The 21,749-nt window shown below is 38.1% G+C and overlaps 1 protein-coding gene across 1 annotated transcript in view; it reads left to right on the top strand.

Annotated features, from left to right (window-relative positions):
* The window catches only part of trim71 (tripartite motif containing 71, E3 ubiquitin protein ligase), a 29,818-nt gene extending 9,455 nt beyond the window's left edge, over positions 1 to 20,363 (top strand). The window contains exons 3-5 of the mRNA XM_027149334.2: positions 11,398 to 11,565; positions 13,949 to 14,083; positions 14,687 to 20,363. Coding sequence (XP_027005135.1) covers positions 11,398 to 11,565; positions 13,949 to 14,083; positions 14,687 to 16,138 — 1,755 coding nt within the window. The 3' untranslated portion in view covers positions 16,139 to 20,363. The remainder of the gene's footprint in view (positions 1 to 11,397; positions 11,566 to 13,948; positions 14,084 to 14,686) is intronic.
* Positions 20,364 to 21,749: the final 1,386 nt, after the last annotated feature.

The raw sequence follows: 21,749 nt of genomic DNA, 5'->3' as shown, positions 1-21,749 counted from the left end.
AACTTCTCTGGTCTGGATGATGTGGTTTTGGCTGCTGTTCTCTGATGGTCAGGCCAAAGCAAACAATAATAGGGACAGGATGGAGAAAAACCTCCATTAGGTTCGAGAGTTTATTCTAATGCATCCTGTGTGAGAAGCCTGATAAATTTAGCTGTTTGAAGATGTATCTATTAAATTCTGATCTATAGTGTAGAACTGCATGAGAGAGCAGTACATTTGTTGAAGTACAATAAGAACAGTAAGAAAATAAAAATTGCGACAACTGATCTAGTTAACCACCTGATAATTATGCTTTATGCTTATTCCCCTGAGGCAATATGAGCACATTATTGTTTATCATTGTGAGAGGATAGTTATTCTAAATGCGATGGTTGCTTGAAACATAATTTTAATACAAATCCAAACTTGAAACTACTTTTTAGGAACACACCAGCTGAAATTGGACATTAAAATATTAATGACATTAAAAAATATCATTATTATAAATATTATTAGACATTAAAATGTAACCCCACACCTTCTATATTAGCAACCAAGGACACTAATTTGACTGTGGGCTAACCCTGCATTCGCACGTGCAGGCAACAAAGCAACCAATAACCACAATGTGCTACACAAAGCAATTTCAGAGCCAGCAGCAAAGCAGCAGCTCAACAATTGATATTTGACCTGAGTTTTTCTTAGCTCTATGCATGATAGGTGTGATTAGCTTGGACCACAAACAACAGCATCACAAAGAAAAGCTCAGTCTGTATTCTGGCCAAAAAACATTACACTGTTCTTCCTCGACTGTGACGTAGCTACATTTGAAAATAACCAGCATTAATTACACACCAAATAGAATAACCACAAAACATACAGATCATGTCAGAAATTCCAAAACACTAAATATAAGCTTTAGATATCTGTTACTGTGAGAGATTAGCAATCATTTGTGCTGTCACTCTAAGTAGTCGGAGCACTCTTTAACTTGATCTCATGCTTGTGAGAGCTCTTCATGGCAAGGCTCCGGTTTCTTGCAGGGGGTTGTGTAAAAGCAGTCCTGAAAAGCCTTTGAGCATGCCTTTTATAACCCTGTTCTAGTGACTCTATTTCCCTGTGCTGCTCTTTTTTAACCATTTTCATGTGCACTCCTCTTTGATACAGAATCTGGCAGACCATACTTTAAACAAACCGAACTCTGAAGGAACCAAGAACCTAATCCATCTGGTATGAGAGTATTTCCCTGAAACGGTTTTCTCTGACGGATTTGGTCCTCCGAGAGGAATGTGGAATGGTCAACACATTGAGGACGACTCTCTGTAGATTGATGCCTACACACACTCCCAGTTAGAGAACGTACTTCTGTCTGTCAAGCTATCATTTCACATTAGATTGAAAATTTAAAAAATACATTTATTGGCTTACGTGGCTGCAAATATGTCACACGTGTACTAAATGTAATAAATACCATATTTAGAGGCAATCTCTATGAATTTCTAGCCATTTGGCTTTTATTAGTTTATTATTTCCCAGACTCGGAAGCCAGACCCTGAGCTTTGTTGGAGAGTCTGGTGTGTTTCATCTATAAATGTCGCCAAGAACTGCATGCTTTCACAGGAAGGGGCAATTTGACCAACATGGGAAATGACTAACCACAGACCTTTTCCTGCAGCCCTTTGGCAAAAATGCAAGTTTATCTCATTTACCAACCAGCGCTTCATGCATATACTTTTGAATCCCCTTTAAATACTGCATTTTGTGATTTGATGTAGTTTTTATTTATTTATTTATTTATTTATTTATTTATTTATTTTTTGAGCATGTCTTGCTCTATACAGCTTGCAAGCATGATGTTGTGCTTCAGTGATTCAGCCTGTGAATTGTTTATTCATGAACTGGATTTATAGACACTTTAATGCAAAGCGAATCAGAAAACCTAGACTGAAGTCAATGTAGGGAATGTTTTTGTGAACATTCTGAATAATTCTGCACTACAAGGTAATATCCAGGAGAACCCCTAAACACCGGTTTCACCAAGCTGCTTATAGGACCACTATAAGGAAACTTTTCTGTCTACTGCTGTCAGGTTCTACAACAAGTAAACCTCATAAGGCTCAATCCTTCCACCTGTCCCTTAAAATAAGCAGAATTTAACTGCGAAATGATTTACTTGCAGTACACTATCAGATCCAGCCTTTTCAGTTTTCCTTCACACTAAACCTATTGCCTCACATCCCCCACCACACCAAATGGAAATGTCAGTTGTGTGAGCATGTTTCTGCAGTCTGTCTTGGTGAACGGATTGAGTAAATGGGTGTATTTATTCTCTAGTTTATGTCCTGTTTTCAGCTACTGTAGTTTAGTTCCTCTTTTAGCATGTGAGTGAAGTATATCAGTCTGTCTCTATCTGTTTAAATCCTGTTTTACAGGCTAGCTGTAGAAACCTACAGTTATCTTCTGCTAAAATCCATTTTGTCCACTTGTAGATTCTCAGTCCAAGATTGTGGATTGTGTCTGGATTAAAACCAGATTGAGTTTCAGATTTCTTTCTAAATTGCTGAATAGAGCTCTGGAAAGAGGTATGCAGCTAGAGCAAGACTCTCTGTAGCTACTGGGTCTATAGGGCTATACATGCATATGTACATGCTGGAATTCTGTGTGCCAACAAACCAGCTGATTTTCTTTGGCCTCTGATGAACAGCCAATGAGGTCATGTACGTGGGTAGCCGCCTCCCTGTGTGTGTGTGTGTGTGTGTGTGTGTGTGTGTGTGTGTGTGTGTGTGTGTGTGTGTGTGTGTGTGTGTGTGTTAGAATGTAAGCATATGCGTGCAAGAGTGAGTCAAAGAGCGTCTGATTCCAATTCAGAGGATTTCCTCTCAAGTGCTCTCTGATCTCATAGTTCTATAGTTTGGGATGAAGAGTGCTTTCATCTAATATATTTGACTTCAATATTCCATGTAAAAATAAAAACAGTCCTTAATTCTGTAGGATTCCAGACAAGGTGTTTGTATAGTCAAGCAATGCAAATTGACCTCAGTAAAGCAGCAGGCATGTGGTTTTGTCTTTTGGTTTGCGCCCAGGCCTGTGTGTGTCTGTGTGTGTGTGACTGGGTGGGGGAGTGTTTGCTTTGGAGAGTATTAAAGTGCAGTCATGGATTTTGTTGATTTGTATGATTTGCCACAGAACTTCTGAGGAACAGCGATTCATATTTCTATAAAGAACATGTTGCGTCTGTCAATATGTATTAAAGATAATATTAAATACGCTTAAATGAGTTTAACCTAAAAGGTCAACCCTGAACCCTGTGGTAAAATTTGTACCATGCCAAAAAGAATAATGTTAAGTAATAGGAGAAAGTTACAGTCTTTGTTTTAAGATTAAAAGCGATGTAGTGCCACTGGCATGGAGAATGGATAACATTTACCAGTTCAGGAAAGTGGACATTCTGAGTTGAATGGAAGAGAGAGCTTTTTGCATCAGAACCCTGAGCACTGAACAAAAGTTTTTTTTTTGTTTTGTTTTTTGAAAGAAATGAAGCTAAGCCCATATAGTGCTTACATATAGTTTTCTTTCATTCGACATCACTAACTTCTTTATACTCTTCAGGCCCAGGGTAGATTAGATTGCCTATAATTTATATTTTATTATGTACAACCAACAAAGCTTAAAAATCAAAAATATATATATATTGGGGCAGGCACAAGCATTAAAACAAGGGGGGGGGGATTGGTCAGAATTCCTTCAGGATGTGGGTGGGAATAGGATTTATAAATAAAACAAAACAAAAATGTCCCATGGATGCCTCCATTACACAAACCCCAGCCTACGTTTTTAAATTTTTTTTGTTTTTGTATTCTATTTATTTTTTCCCATCTCACTGAAAAGCTGTTGCACATGCCAGTAGTGTCATTTTATGTTTGAACGCAGCGTCAATTTGTTCTTCCTTCAGCCTGTTTCTTAATTCTTCTTTCAACTAGGATTATTATCTATCGAGTTATGTTTGTCATTTTGGCTTTTACTGCTTTTTACTTAAATTTACTTAAATTTACAGAGCGGATATATTTTTCTTCTGCAGTAAGTGTTTATAGGTTATGTTTTATAGTACAAAATAGATCAGGCTTGCAGACCTTAATATTAACCTCGTAGTTGGACTTTGTGCTGGAATGTTTTTTTTTATAAAACTGTTTAGGTTGAACTATTAATAATTAAACAGTTTTAGGTTGATGGTATCCTTAATAATAAACCTGGTGTCAGGATGTTGATTTTCTTCAACATGTACAGTATAGGTTCATCACGTATAGATTAATGATGTGAAAATTAAGCTATAATAATTATATAGCATATATACACCATATACAAACTGAAGGCTCTACCATCATCTGTCTTTAGTTTGTTGGAATGTCTCCCAGACTTTCATTCCATCCTTAAAGCATGAGGGGATTTCCTCCATCAGGAACTTTAGACAAGAGCCAAGACTACCATTTCCCACATCCCTGCTTCTGGCCTTTTGCTCAAGAGACAGTAATATAGCACAAGATTTGCAGTGAATAAAGTGCTTGTTGACATTGTGTGGAATTGTAACCCAACACTCTTGAACCACTTTCTCTCGCCTGGGATGCTAGAATCAGTCTGTGTAACTCCTACAGCTGGAGAGCTCTTCAATTTAAGCCTGGGCTGTTGGTCCTGTCTTGGCTTGTTATGTTGGGTCTGTCAGAAACACTTTCCACTACATCAGTAATGCTCTTTTAGTTTTTCCTATGACAGTAAAGTTACTCATCCAATTACTGTGTCTGCAGCAGTCTTAGCTTTTCCTTTATCTGACCCATCTGATGGTTAAAGTCCAAATACATTAAGCCCAACCTCCATTGTTCTGCATTGTCCAGCAGACATTATGTACATTAGTTATGATGTTTGATGTTTCTGCAGGTGGAAAACTGGACTTAGCTGTGTATTCACACACATCTGTCCTATAATATGTACAAAACATTTAAACAACCCCACCCTGTTAAATTGCACCAGACTTAACTCCATCCTACCTGTACAATTTAAATCACAACAGTACCCTACTGACTTGCATAACTTGTCACAACCTAAAATTGTATCTTCAAAAATACATGGAGATAAATGACAAATTAAAGAGCCACAAAAATGCACTACAATCTACAGGATTATGAGAGAGACTTGAGTATGAAAATAATTTCAGCCATATCATGGAAATTTGATCAATAGGAAATTTTGGACTGAGGTGTTGGACTGAGTTCCAAAACCATTAAAATGTCAACTGGCATAATATTTTTTGGAAGAGTGGTGGTGATCTCTCCGGTACAGTTCTTATGTGGTGTATTAAAGCTGTTCTGATGGTTGGTGATGGCCTCATCAGAACACTTTTATATGTGTTTTATGCAGCTAGCATTCTATGTAATGGAAACGAAGAAGCATCAACATAATTTCTGTATTAAGGTCATAATTTACTGTGAAGCACTTTATAACATTACTAATTTCATTTCCCTGTAAAGGTGGCATGAAGTTAAATTACAAGTGGTGTGTGTGTGTCTCTTTAAACAATTGTCAGTGTTGGTTTTTCAGCACTGTATTTCTGTTTGCCTTTTATAAGCACTAAAGATCAGGGAGGAGAGAAAACGCCTCGGGAAAGAGTCTTTAATAAGACTGCAAGGAGGAACGTGTAAATATAACCAAACAGACCTTCATTTGCTACAGTATTAACCAAGTTAAAAATGATTTACACATGATGTAGAGATACATGCCCTCAATTTTCTGCTCCTAATGTACTGCTCTTAGATGTGTTTATAAGTGTGTGTCCTTGTACTTGTTTAATGCTCTGAATAGATCCACGTGCCATTTTGTCAAAGAATGAGTAGAAATCTCAACAATGTAGAACTATTTAACTGTTTATTCAGTTTTAACAGTTTTAACACTCTAAAGGGAACCCCTTCATCTTCTGGGTGATGCTGGATTGTAAAGATTCTCCGTTATGACCTGGTCTAGGCTAGACCATAACATACAGTCAAAAAAAATGCAGCGGCACTTGGTGTTATTCTGTATTTAGGTGGTGGCGGCTTCAGAAGTTGGCAAGGCCGACTTGTATAAAAATAAATTAAAAATCCCAATAACTCAACAAAAAGAAAAATACATACATTTTCCTCATTCCCTTTAACCAAAAACAACAACAAACAGAGTAAACTAAACCTGGCCCTGACTTCCTACAAACCACCAAACATGGTGTATTTACAATATTTACAGAGAAGCATATACAACAGAGCAGGAAAACACGAAGGGCTAGGCATTCACCATCTCTATAACAAGCAGTGGATTAAGTCAACACGCAAGCCAAAGCCCACAACATTTCAAAACATGGCATCGGCTCCAGGAATTAAACCAGGAAGAAATGCCCATCCAGCCAATAGCACGGGGGAGAGGCGGGGCATGGCGTGTAATATAAGGATCGTCCAATAGACCAGGAACGTGACAAAGTCGGGGTGGTAGGCCGGGAAAGAAAAAGAAACGGACACAAAAGACAGCCAAGCCACCAGTCCTTTTGTACTGAGACTTAAAAATCTAAGGTGTAACATCTAACCATTACAGTATAGAGCTGTAGAAGAGTAAAGGCAAGAGATACAATGTTTTGAATGTGAGTGAATTAAAATGTTCATTATGAGCATATTGAAAATTAGTCCTGGGATGAGCACAGGGAAAACTGTATGATTACAGCCACAGTCTTAGGTTCAATAGCATTTAGTACAAAAGTAAGATGTGTATGTACAGGTGCATCTCAATAAATTAGAATGTCATGGAAAAGTTCATTTATTTCAGTAATTCAACTCAAATAGTGAAACTTGTGTATTATATAAATTTAGTACAGACAGAATAAAGTATTTTAATCTTTGGTTCTTTTAATTGTGATGATTTTGGCTATGTATGTATGAAGTATGTTCATTTACTGTATATATACTCAATACTTGGTAGTGGCTCCTTTTGCTTTAATTACTGCCTCAATTCGGCATGGCATGAGGTGATCAGTCTGTGGCACTGCTGAGGTGGTATGGAAGCCCACATATTTCAGCTCATCTGCATTGTTTGGTCTCTTGTTTCCCCATTTTTCTCTTGACAATACTGGTTCAAGTCTGGTGAGTTTGCTGGCCAGTCAAGCACACCAACACCATGGTCATTTAACCAACTTTTGGTGCTTTGGGCAGGTGCCAAATACTGCTGGAAAATGAAATCAGCATCTTTAAAAAGCTGGTCAGCAAAAGGAAGCATGAAGTGATTTCTTGGTAAACGGGTGCAGTGACTTTTTTCAAAAAACACAGTGGACCAACACCAGCAGATGACATTGCACCCCAAATCATCACAGACTGTGGAAACAACACTGGACTTCTAGCAACTTGGGCTATGAGCTTTTCCACCTTTACTCCAGACTCTAGGACCCTGGTTTCCAAATGAAATACAAAACTTGCTCTCATTTGAAAAGAGGACTTTGGACCACTGGGCAACAGTCCAGTGCTTCTTCTCCTTAGCCCAGCTAAGACACCCTTAACATTGTCTGTAGGTCAGGAGCGGCTTAACAAGAGGAATACGACAACTGTTGCCAAATTCCTTGACACGTCTATGTGTGGTGGCTCTTGATGCCTTGACCCCAGCCTCAGTTCATTCCTTATGAAGTTCGCCCATATTCTTGAATCGATTTTGCTTGACAAGCCTCTCAAGGCTGCGTTTCTCTCGGTTGTTTGTGCATCTTTTTCTTCCACACTTTTTCCTACCACTCAACTTTCTGTTAATATACTTGGATACAGAACTGTGTGAATTTTTGTGGCTTACCCTCCTTTTGAAGGGGGTCAATGATTGTCTTCTGGACAACTGTCAGATCAGCAGTTTTCCAAATGATTGTGTAGCCTAATAAACCCAATTGAGAGACCATTTTAATGGCTCAGGAACCCTTTGCAGGTGTTTAGAGTTGATTAGCTGATTGGCATGTCACCATATTCTAATGTTATGAGATTTTTTGGGTTTTTGTCAAATGTGAGACAAAATCATCCCAATTAAAAGTACCAAAGACTTAAACTACTTTAGTCTGTGTACTGAATTTACATAATACACAAGTTTCACTATTTGAATTGAATTACTAAAATAAATGAACTTTTCCCTGACATTCTAATTCATTGAGATGCACCTATACACACCTATGCACTTATATATATATAATAACATATTATTAGGTGTGCTCTAATTCCACAGTGGTGTGAAAGTAAATCTTATGAAGGTAACACAGGCTATGTCCACTCCACCGTCAGCAAACCCAAGTGAACCGGAAATCTGTTTGCCCATGAACTCACTGTTAATCAACAATTTTGTGTTGGAGATATAATAAATAGATTATTTCGTAGGCACATTGTTTGCTACCTAAAATGTGCCTGTTTGCTTCATGTTTAGCAGGTCATGAACAGAGAATTATCTAATCATATAACAGCACACGGCTCCTTTAGAACATGTATTTCTTTAAAGAGCACTGTACAAGTTCTATTCATTTTAATTTGACCTCTATAGCACTTTTAACAAGGGAAGGGAAAAACTCCCCGAATTGACGTGAAGAAACCTTATAGGAAACAATGCTCCAAAGCGGACCTGTCCACATCTGGGTGACACTGGACAGATAAATCATCTCCATTCTCTAATTTTGTACTGTATAGTCAAAAAGTGCAATTATTTAACTAGAAAATTTGTTGTAGTTTTAACATAAAGGCTATTTTGTTGAACTTGTTTGATCAGCTGTTCACTGATAGAGACGCAAATAGAGATGCAGCTGCAATTTTAGTCCCAATGCTATCATAGCAATTATAGTCCTAATGCATTGTCACAAAATCAATTGTTCAATGCGCATGCAATTGATTTCCTTTAAATTTCTTAAATACATTCTAAGGAATATTTCTCATTTCAGTGAACAGTGCCTGAAATTATTATTGGCACACATTATTTTTATCAATAAATCTAAAAAGCTGTATTTAGGCAAATGATTAACTGGTAGATAACAACAACTAGAGCACTCAACATTTCTCTAATTAAGATATAGCCTGCATGACCAGGAGGTGAATCAAGGCATACACTCCCCAACCAACCAAAGGACACTAAGTGTTTTTTTAAAAAAAATCATCTTTTAAAAAATAAATGAATAAATAAATAAATAAAAGCCAATCTTTTCAAAAATTGAAAGCTTTCTGTCAGTCTTATGTGCCTGTTTGTCCGTCTAAGGTACATTGGTCAATCTAGGAAACCCCATAACAATTCTCTGTAGAAGTAGCGCTGTGAATGTGACCATAATATTCTGTGACATTGGTATAAGTGACAGATTTCATATTGGCATTGGCCTGATATTTACCAAAGAATCTATTTAGTTCTTACTGCCTAAAGCTCTCATTTTAAAAAGGTGAAACAGCCCTTCCATAGCTGTCATGACTCTACAGTGTGCGACGATGTATGTGACTCTGCATGGAAGAAAGAGATAGGATGAGTAAATGAGAGACACAAATATAGGGAACATGAATGCTTTGGCAGTGATTTATATTGACTGAGATTATTGGCTTTAGTGTTAGGTTGAAAGGGTCAGCTGGAAAGGAAAAGGAGTCTATAGTAAAAACCATCAGTCACTCAGAGATGTATATAAAGAACAGTTCTGTGTTGATGTACATCACTTACAACGTTAATTTTTTTCTTGTTTCTTTCTGTTGTATGCTGTAATTTCTCTCTATTTTTTGTTTACTGTTTAGATTTATTGCTGGCTATAATGGGCTTCATTTTGTTATTCAGCATTTAAATGCATTCTGTTCTCCAGCAGCAGATCTTGGCACTTTTGTGGCCTCCCTTTGTTTTTCATGTTGTATTGTTCTGAGGCTTTGTCGTGGTTTCAACCAGACGGACAGTAATTCAGGGTTTGTTATAGTTCCCACTCCAAGATCTCTGGAGGTCTTCCTGCTTTCTATGTCCTTCCAGAAGTCTTTTTCCCCTCCAGGATACACTTCCACATGAACTCTGCCACAGTGAGGCCATCTGGTCCACAGGGAGAGGGCCAACTTTTACGAGCAGGTAACTTGAGTGCAATCACAGATCTAAGTTTACTGGCAGCTGCTGCAGCTTGCAGACAGTGGAGACGTAATTAGCGTTTGATCGGGGCTTTGATAAAGATATTGCAGTCAGATGCAAGTGTGTAGAGGGCAGCATCAAGAGAATGTTTTGTAGGATAGAGAAATATAGGTGCATGCGAGTGGTGCTGTAATTGAAATGCATGATTTATTTTATTTTATTTATTTATTTATATTCATTCATTTATTTATTTTTAAGGATGAGAATTCTGTGAACTTGTTGCTCTGTAAAATGTTGGTCCAGAGGTTAAAGGACTGAAAGCTTTAATGTGTTCAATCTTACAACCTAATCTTTTGATGGATGGACATTCTTTAAAGAACAATGAAATAATTCTTAAAAGGCGTGGATGAATGGCAGGACAATAGGTCTTGAGCAATCCATCACCAGGCCATCAGAACACAGGAAACCGAGAGCAGGAATGACTTTGATTTGTGCTTGAAAGAAGTTGGACCTCCTCTTTGTGGCACATTAGGCACTCTCTGAGCTCTGCTGAGCTCAAATCTGTCTTTGCAAAATAAGCATTTCCACAAACAGTACGTTATACGAGTATGCTGTGATGATTTTATTTATTTATTTTTTATTTTTTGCTTGTTTTTTAGTATCAGGCTTTCTAAAAATCTAAATAGGTAGTAATGTGGGAACAGCTGGTTTGTGGTATTATTAGTCAAGTCACTGACCTTACAACACAGCATAGTAGTAATTAAATTTTTTTGGTACATAATTTGTATATATGATCCATATATTTTCATATATATTTTTTTTAATAGATTTATTTATATATACTGTAGTTGTCACAAGCTCACATTTCAGACAGCATTATTCAGATGATCTGTATCAGAATATCTTCATTTCACATCTCTATTTTCCTTTCCCCCACTCCTTCTCTTTTGACTGATACCAGAGAAAATTTTGACATGAACTGAAGTTAAGGACATCACTATATATGACATGACATCAATGATGTGATGTACAAAGAAACGTTTCCGATTTTTAAAAAATTATATATTAAACGTGGCATATACATCCCACATTCCTTCAGTTTTGTGATTTGTCGATTTTTGCTGTTATTTTTTTTAAATAATGTTTTATTTTTTTGCCTGTATGGTGATCAGTGCTTTAATACAGGCAAATAAACTTTCTACCTTTGTATTCCCAGGCAGAAATCCATTTCTTTTCAGTGTAAATGTTGTTCTGATTGCAGGCTAGTTTCATGTAAATATTGTAGGCATTGTGCTGATGGTCTGTCTTTCTGTCTTCTCACAGGTGCTGCGATTTTTCTGTGAGAGTTGCTCTGTGCCTATCTGTAGGGAATGCAGTGTGGGAAGACACGTGGGCCACAGTGTGTCCTACCTGCAGGACGTGCTGCATGACTCCAGAGCGCTCACCATTCAGCTGCTCGCAGATGCACAGCAGGGACGACAGGCCGTGCAGGTTAGTCAGCATATATCTTCCTTGTTTTTTCCCCTATAATGTTCATTCGTTATCAAATTATCATCATCGTTCGATTTACTGTATAGAGTTGATGAGCATTTCAGTGTTACATTTTTATACCCTCGTCGGACCCATTTGTAGCAGAGAAAATAAAAAAAGTTAATACTCACACTGACTGAGTCTTTAATCTATAGACTTAACTGACTTACCCTGCCTATAATAAAGCACTCATTCAGTGGTACACTGGATCTGAGAGTGACCAGTTAATGTCATACAAAATTTAAGTTTCCAGGCTTCCTTATTTAATTGCTGTTCTGTATCATTTGGTTTGTGTGGCTGAAATAGTGTTTAAACAGTACTGATCATCTGGAGTTTTTACCTTTTATACTTACATTAATGTCTGATCGGCAAGGTCTGTTAACTTACAGCTATAACAACTTGGCGCTATTCACACAGATAGCTGGATTGTTGTGGAGTGATGCTAATGCTGAACTGAACAAATCCTTCCTCTTCAGTATTAATTTATGCATCTTTAGTAAGCCCTGGTCAAGGTGGTGTTGGATAGAGAGTCTGCCTGTAACACTTGTGTGAGATGGGAAAACACACTGGATGGGAGGCCGGTTCATTGCAGGGCATCACCAGGGCAATTTTTTTAGTAAAAAAATATTTTAAAAGATAAAAAAAATCTCATATACTTAGAATGTGTGTGTATGTATATATATATATATATATATATATATTTTATTTCCTAACGGCTGAAAAAAGTCTTTTAAAAGAAAGCAGTGGATCAGCGTTGCTCTTTTAGCAGGCTCTTGACCCCCAACTCTCATTTCCCCTCTGGCCCTGAATAGAGCAGTGCTGAGCGCCCTGCCTGCCTGCCTGCCTGCCTGCCTGCCCATATTCACAGCCCTGATGGCCTGAACAGGATGGATCATTAGTCCAACACAGTGAAAATGTTTCTATCACTCATGCTTTTGCTATTAAACAAAAAAAAGCACAGTGGGGGGCTGAAGGCTTGGGGGTGGGGCTGTGTCTCTGTTCACGTGCTGTGTGGTGACACTGAGCAGAACTGATGGGCAGGAAGACAGCAAAGACAATTTAAAAGTGAAAGGCTGAATACAGTGATTCAGTTTGAGTGGCGATTCCCTTCTGCAACCTCTCTCTGGTTCACTTAGCTCCTTTACATAGTACATAATGTTTCAAATGTTTTGGGATCATTTAATATGAATATAACATTCAATAACAATAATTTAATAAACTGATATTAAATGTGCAGTGTTTTTCTGTTGCTCAGAAAATCACTGCACAACTTCAACACTGGCGTCTCAGAGCAGAGACCAGCATTGCAGCTGTATGCGGTCAACTGGGCTGTTATACTTTGTCCTAATCCTATTACTACATGGTGTTAAATAGGAAGCCTCTAAGCGTTTATGGACTTAAAAGCTCCTGGAGTGTTTTACATCATATTAAAAGTGTTTTGACCATGAAGAGCCAGGGCCACCACAAACCCCTGGTCACTGAGACTAAATCAGCCCTATTTAATCCCATTTACCGGTTTTATGCAGTTCAGTTTGCTGACACATTTCCCACATAATTTCAGTTGGGGTCTGTTTATTTACAACAAGGAAAATGTAGGAGGTGAAAATGTTGTTTTCCACTGCTTTTATTACCAGAGAATTTTATTTATTTGCTTATTTCCTTATTAATTTATTTGCTTAGCTTAATATTGGAAATGCACCAACTCTGTGAATCTTCTATTGTTCATGTACACTTGTGCATTTATAATATGCAGAAGCTTTTTTAGGTTATTTATTATAAAACACCTCAAAGGCCTCAGGCAGCTTTTATGTGAAATGTAGAAATAATGAAAGTGCATATTTATGTCTTTGGGCAGAGAGCTGAGTTGTTCAGATCCCCTGTCCCAGAGCATTGTACTGTTTGGACAGGGGTTAAGGGTCATGATGCTTCAATTTGACCTCTATTTTCTCTTCTGTGTAACATCATAAAGGGAACTCTCATGCTTTCTTACATTTATTCCTGCTTACTGGGAGATGTCTGCACGCATGTGTTAATGCTTGTGGAAGGTCTTAATATTGTGTCGTCTTAACCCAAATAACTCACTCACTGAACATGAATGAAAGAACGAATGAATGTATATTGGGGACCGCATTAATATTCACCATCATGTAAACATATTCTGATTGTGCATAGGTTTGATTTTTGTTCTTTTGTTTTTTGCTGTGTTTCATTTTTCAGGTATCTCCGTATCGTATCATTTACACGCAAGTCACTGTATATGTAGTTTAATAAAGCTATTCTAATGACATATTTGCTATAGATCTTTTTAAATTATAAACCGTCTGACTGAATGTTTTTTTCTCAGCTAAGCATCGAGAAAGCGCAAACAATTGCTGAGCAGGTGGAACTGAAGGCCAAGGTTGTGCAGTCAGAGGTGAAGACCACCACACTGCGTCACAAGAAAGCCCTGGAGGAGCGAGAGTGTGAGCTGCTGTGGAAGGTAAACAGGCACTTGGCTTTACCGCTCTGTGAAGAAGGCTGATCACATAACAATTAGCATTAGCAACAGTGGCTTTATTCACTTAATGGAAATTCTGCCTTGCCACTAAGGTTACACTAGTGCCAGGGCAGAACATTTTCTTATTTACACAAGCAATTCTTGGATATTAAGGCTTGCCACTCTGTATATCACACATTCTTTGGGCATATAATGATATACAGATGATATACTTAGACCCTCAGTATTCATTCATCCAAACCATCATATAACTACAAAGTCGTACACCATTTATCAATTTTATGGCTTTATGAGAATGGCATGCCATTTGTCTTTATAATAAATGCTGAAATACCAGTAAAGCCCAAAGTTCACTGGCTTATAGAGCAGTCCTTTTACATAAATTCTTTTAAAGAAAATTAAATACATTTATTTATTTACAAATGTCTGATGACTAACATTATAACCATTACCCATTTTAGTAATTGTAAAAATAACCTGAAATAATGTAGCTTTTTAAACTTGTTACTTAAAAGAACAATAGCATACATTTTTTCCCCCCTTCACTGTTCCAACTGGTGCCATTTTCTTTCTGTCTGTATACAGTTGGAAAAGATCCGCCAAGTGAAGGCCAAGTCCCTGTACCTTCAGGTTGAGAAACTTCACCAGAACCTCACCAAGCTGGACAGCACCATTGCCACAGTGACAAAAGTGCTGGAGGAAGGTCGCAACATAGACATCCTACTAGCACGTGAGCACATGCTGAATCAGCTGCAGGAGCTTAAAGCACTGCGCTGCATTCTGCAGCCCCAAGAGGATGACCGAATCATGTTCACACAGCCAGATCAGGCGCTTCTGATTGCCATCCAGTCCATGGGTCTGATAAGCAGTGGAGCCTTTGCATCAGCCACCAAAGCCAATGGAGAAGGCCTCAAGAGAGCTTTGCAGGGAAAAGTAGCTTCCTTCACAGTAGTTGCATATGACCATGATGGAGAACCGAGGTTGTCTGGTGGAGATGGTGTATCAGTGGTCTTGATGAGTCCAGAGGGAAACCTCTCCAGTGCTGATGTGTCTGACCACCAAGATGGAACCTACACAGTTAGCTATTTGCCTAAGAGTGAAGGTGAGCATATTCTTTCTGTGCTCATCTGCAACCAGCACATTGAAGGAAGTCCCTTCAAAGTAGTGGTCAAATCTGGCCGCAGCTATGGAGGTATTGGTCTGCCTGTTGCATCCTTTGGTGGAGAGGGTGATGGGGATGGACAGCTATGTCGACCCTGGGGCATCTGTGTTGATAAGGAAGGATATGTGATTGTGGCTGACCGAAGCAACAATCGCATACAGATCTTCAAGCCATGTGGCACCTTTCACCACAAATTTGGCACTTTGGGTTCTCGACCTGGTCAGTTTGACCGACCTGCCGGGGTTGCCTGTGACAGCCAGAGAAGAATCATTGTGGCTGACAAGGACAATCACCGCATCCAGATCTTCACTTTTGATGGCCATTTCCTCCTAAAGTTTGGTGAAAAGGGAACCAAAAATGGGCAGTTCAACTACCCCTGGGATGTAGCTGTCAATTTGGAGGGAAAGATTCTGGTCTCAGACACACGCAACCATCGAGTACAGCTGTTTGGACCTGATGGGGTGTTCATCAACAAATATGGGTTCGAAGGTGCCCTATGGAAGCATTTCGACTCACCTCGAGGAGTCGCCTTCAACCAGGAAGGTCACCTAGTGGTGACTGACTTCAACAATCATCGGCTGCTCGTCATTAGGCCGGACTGCCAGTCTGCACGCTTTCTTGGCTCTGAGGGAACAGGTAACGGGCAGTTCTTGCGTCCACAAGGCGTAGCCGTGGACCAGGAGGATCGCATTATTGTGGCTGACTCCCGTAACCATCGTATTCAGGTGTTTGAACCCAATGGCAACTTCTTATGCAAGTTTGGGACTCAGGGTAGTGGCTTTGGGCAGATGGATCGCCCATCAGGTATAGCCGTTACCCCTGACGGAATGATTGTAGCCGTAGACTTTGGAAACAATCGAATCCTCATCTTTTGAGCTAGGGTTCAAGGTTAGAAATATATGTTGTCTGAGGAGGAAAAAAGGTTTAGGTACACGATTATCAGGAGCAAACATGGCTAAATGTGGCAGCAATGTGTAGATTCTTTTGTACTCATCTATATCTATTTATCCTGATTGTAGTATGATTTGCGCTGCTGGCGGAAGTGTTCATCTCGTGCACACGCCATTTATCAAAGAGAAGAGTAGAGCAAAAAGACTGGTTGCTAGGGGTGTTGCTATTTTGCTCTTGAGCGGAGTTTTGAAATCTTTATTTGTCAGATTTTTTTTCTCAGGGAATTTCCAGCATTCTTGAAACATTTCTCTCTCTCTCTCTCTCTCTCTCTCTCTCTCTCTCTCTCTCTCTCTCTCTCTCTCTCTCTCTCTCTCTGCATTATACCTACCTCATCTAGCTTGTGTATGAATGTATTCTCTTGTGTGTGCAGTGTCTGTGAAGTTTTATAAAGATGTCTACCTCAGTGCTATTTTTATTTGTCAGAGAACATAACATAAGAAATGAAGCAATGTTTGGTTGATATTTGCACAGCTCGCACAAATTTCTCCTGATTGTTACTGTGCACATAACACCGGTAGGACCCCTGAATGTTTGATTACAGTGATGCAGTAAGGCCAGGACTGCATGTCTGGGAAAACATTTGGATAATGTTTGGATAAATCTACTGTTTTGTGTTATGTTTTGGAATTTGTTTTCATTTGTCGTACCTCATCTAAACTTCTTACCTCATAACCTTAATGTACCTCTGTGTACAAATGCCTCATTGTACATACCTCACTTTGATTTCCTTTAAAGTTATGTAATTTTCTCAAAAATGTGTGTTGGCTTATAGGATGGCTAGTTTTTTCTGAATTACTGGTAGGTCTGTTAGTATAGATTCAAGCCAAGAAACTATTGCTCCCTTTTCTGAAAATGTTTTACAAAGGATCTAGAAAAAGGGCAGAGATAGTTGTGTAAAGATTTGAATCTTTGGGGGGACCTGGGATTGAATTGAATCGTCCCATTTTTGGTTATTTCTGTACGTCTTTGTATTTTTTTTTCTATTATCATCTAGCACCAATCAAGATGAAGTGTTTATCAGAATGATTGGTTGGCATGTTGGTTTGTTGACTGGCTGTTGCTGCAAGCTTGGATGTAATCCAGACCCTAGAGGATGACATAGTTTACTTTGGAAAAAAAAAATGTCGTCGTCCTTTCTGAATGTCTGAAATCTATTTATTGGCCAAGAAAGAGCTCTAAAAGTAAGAGCTGAATTAGATCTCCTCAAAGACCGTTTGCTCAGTCAATGGAACACAGTTTGAAAACCTCAATAATCAACTGAGTATGGTCTAAAATAAGAGATTTTTTTTCTTAATTTGTGGGGGAACCACTTTAATTAATGGTTTTAATGGTTGGCTGCTTTTCCTAAATGTTGCTCAAAAAGATAGCATTTGCAAGCAACAAAAAAGATGAGCACTGACATCCTGACACACGTACATACCGTGTATCTACAGAGACATCATGTAATGAAAAACCCTTCTGAAACTACAAGGAAAGTTTTGAGAGACAGTCAAGAATGTACATTCTAGTCCCTGCCATATCCTGACTACATGCCCTGTCCAGGGCCTAAATCCCAAAGCTGATCTGTCAGGTGTTGCTCTTGTTTAGCTCCTCGTCTGGATGAATATTTTCTATTTTTAAGCTGCTTCTGCGGGTGCAAACATTTTTTCTGATTGTGTGTACATGTCCCAGGTAAAGACAAGTACACTCACAAGTTCGATGCTATGTGGCTTTACGTTGATGTTCGAGGCTCCGCTTGTGCATTCCATTTTACAGAAGAACATTCAAATTCAAAAATACCCCCAAAATAAAGCACAGCAACATTTTAACAACCATTTTAGTAATATTTTGCACCTGTTTGCTCAGTCAGATTTGTCTGTAAGCAGCCCAGGAGTCTACAACTTGCCAAAAAGTAACCATTGGGAATGGTCAAGTGCCAAAAGAGAGTGTATCTGGGACACTTGCTCTGAGTCTGCCCACAAGATTGGTTTCTTATCGAATCAGTTCCTTAGTGCGACTTCACTTCTATGGTGCACATTTTACACTGCAGTACCTTAACATGTATATCAGCAAAGTCAAAGTATAACATTAACTGTGCTGTTGTATTTGAGGGGCCGTATTGGAAAGCACCATTTACCAGCTTATGCATTGGTCCAAATGCAGTGATTGAGATCAGAGCAGAACCTGATTCAGCTGGTGGCAAGTTACAAAAAAACATTTACCAAGAAAAAACCCAAACATTGAGTGCTAGGACTGTTGTGGAACATGAACGATGTGAGCATTGGGCAGTAATGAAAGAATTTGCTGCTTCGAAATCTTCACACTAATTTCAGTATTAATGTCAGCTGTTTGATTTGTGTTTAACGTTTAGCTGCAACTCTGTCACCAGAGAACCAAAGAAATCTCTATAAGAGAAACATTTGCATGCTTTAAAAGCCCTTGTAGGTAATTTTATTTGAAATGAGGTGATGAAGAAGAAGTAGACACTTATTATATACCAAAAATGTTCCAATGTTATGGTGAACATCTTTGACTACAAGTTTTCTATTAGTCTTTGATGGATAGCTTTACAGAGCAAGGTACGAGAGCGAGAAAGGTTTAAATTCATATGCCTTAACACTGCTGCATTGTATTACAACTTTACTTTTCTTGTTTGGAATTTAATCAGACTGGAAACTGCCAAAGAGTTTGCTCTATTGCCTTTTATGTTTGTCGCCTTTTTTTTTTTTTTTTTTTTTTTAAATATATATATATAAATCTCATCTCAAATTCCTCACTGATGTCCTGACAGTTTGATAGCTTCACTAAAATTAAACATGCGTAGTAACGTCCCAGTACAGTTGAAATCGCAGTTGTGTTGTGCTTGAGAAGAAAACTTTTCAGTCCTACCGAGGAGCCATCACATGTATAGGCCTAAACCGAGCAGCCACACAGAACTTGAGCATCCAGTATCTCATCAGTGTATTTTCTATGTGTGGTGGTTATTAGGGAAAATAAAGAGATCTAGTTTATATTAGAAGGATAGTTCTGCTTCTTAGACAATATGGTGCCAGAACAATGCAGTAAATGGGTGCACATGTCTATAAGTTATTAATCAGACTCGAACATTGTTCATCAGAATGTCTAATCACAGCATTCTGTCTCATGTTTGGACTTCTGGTCAGTGTCTCTACGGGTTTCCCACCAGTTGTGGTGTATTCCAGCTTTTGATCTGTTTCCTAATCTTGGGAAAGCAGAAGGAATGTGTAAACAGTTCAGAAGTGCATGGTCTTTTTTATGATTGTATTACCTAAGAAGAAGAAAAATCCCAAATACTCAGGTAGCTTTATAGAGATTTGATTCAAAGTCAATATTTGTTTCTTACAATTGGATAGTAAATCCTTTGTTAGTACTCCATAGGATTTAGTATCTATTTTTTTGTGTGTGCTTTATTGTATTTATCTACAAAAATATCTTTGCTGTGTGTAAATTCAACAGGATCCTTTACAGCCAAATTTCACTATTTGTGTTCATTTTCAGACCCAGATTTAAAAAAAACATAAAAATGTTCAGAAAAATGTTATTAAATCAGACAAATGGCACTAATGCAACAATGTGGAGATATTTTTGATAAGTGTAAGATTACATTGCTTACTTTATTAATGAAAGATATATAAATAATGTTCAATATATTACAAATATGACCTCTTATCAAAAAGTTTTGTTTGTTTGTTTTCGATGGCAACAATCCAACCCTATATACTGTAGTTTTCATTACACTTACATTACAGTCATTTTTCCATGATCACATATTTGGCTGTGAGACAAATGGAAAGGGACATGTGGAGAGATTGCTGCCTGAACTCAGACATGGCATCAGTTTTATCCTTTAAAAAGCTAATTATTATTGTTGGATCTAAAATTGCATACACAGATTCCAGGTCTGATGTCTTTTTAGGTGGATGTAACATTTAGTATCCTCCAAGATAAGCAGTATTTTCCATTCTTAAAATCTGTCATAAATACTCCTGGATTTTGGTCTGCTGCTGTACACAGAAGAGGCTGAATGTATTATTTGGTGATCTACAGTCTTGTGCTTTTGTCTTTGTTGACTTTAAACATTTTCCTATGCAGATTTCTTTGTTTTATGTTCAGCTCTTTATGCTTAAATAAACTTGTTGGGATCCTGAATTTATGGCTGATGTCTTGTGTTCAATTTTGCAGTTCGGTTGAAACATTTTGTTCACGCTGTTGAAGGTAGTGCTGTTTTTCCATTTCTTTACATAGTAATTATCCTAATCTCATCTTTAGTAATGAATAAAAGAATGAACAAATGCCTTTACCATATTAAATCTAATTTTCTCATTTAACAAAACCCAGCAAACTTCCAGTGTAGCAGGAGGAACTGGTGTCCCTGCATACCAAAGGGTCAGAGGTCGTGGCAGAGCCCTGCCCAAAAGGTCAACAAAGCCCAGCTTCAAATTGCAGGATGGCCAGAATGACCAAGCAGATGGCCTCTTAAAATAACTGATTTAAACCACATATATTCTCTCTCACACACACACACACACACACACACACACACACACACTTTTCAGCTCAGTATTTATTTATTTTATGATTTATGTGCTAAGAGCTTACTTGTTTAAAATATATATTTAAATTTAGACAATCCGATACATACCTGATTAAAAAATTCTGTTGTATACAGGACAAAAAAAATCCTCAAAAACATCAAATCACATAGCCTTTATTTATAATCAGGTGTAGATTCTGGAGATTATAACTCCAAAATATCTTACTGCTGTTAGATATGGTGTTCACAAAGCAGTCACAAGCTCTAATGTTAAGTCAAATAATGAATCGGTGAATTTATCAGTTTTATTGCTACATCGATTAGCTACTTCTCTCTACATAGGTCAATGCAAAGAAATTAAGGAACACGTTTGTGAACAAAAGCTCTTTTTGTTTAATAGAAACATCTAGTTACAGTACGAGCACAGGCATTGTGCCCTAAGTAGCTGAGCTCCTTTAAAAGGTTGAACAAAGCCCTCACCCTCTCACTTTCTCTGGAAGATCATTGACAGGGCTTGTCAGAGGAGAGAGCTGGGTAACAATGCAGGGTGATGGGGGAGGAGAGGAATGAACACAGGGGAGGTAAAGGGATTTAGCATGAGAAAAGAGCTGCCTACAGGGAAATGGGAACTTGGCCACCCTAAAGAGGGACACAGAGAAAAGGGAGGGACCACACATGAAAGAGAGAGGCGGTTCACCCATGGTAGACAGGTCCCAGTGCACGTCACCAATCAGAGCACATTCCACAGTGGCATTTTAAGATGTAATTTTATTTCTTGAATTGTATTTTCTGTGGGATGAGACTTTGCCAAAAACAAATCTGAGAAAGACAGATGTGAGAAATACTGTTACTAATTGCAGCCATGATCCACATATTGGGTTCTGTGGACACTCAGGAGCCTGTTTTTTTTTTTTTTTTTTTTTTTTGCCTTTTTTTCTTTTTTCTTTTTTTTTGCTTTTTTAATTAATTAATTAATTAATTAATTAATTAATTAATTATAA

The sequence above is a fragment of the Tachysurus fulvidraco genome, chromosome 3, assembly GCF_022655615.1.
Source record: "Tachysurus fulvidraco isolate hzauxx_2018 chromosome 3, HZAU_PFXX_2.0, whole genome shotgun sequence".
In the NCBI taxonomy this organism is placed as follows: Eukaryota; Metazoa; Chordata; class Actinopteri; order Siluriformes; family Bagridae; genus Tachysurus; species Tachysurus fulvidraco.
The sequence above is the reverse complement of the archived record's forward strand: the minus strand, read 5'-3'. Positions and strand labels throughout refer to the sequence as shown.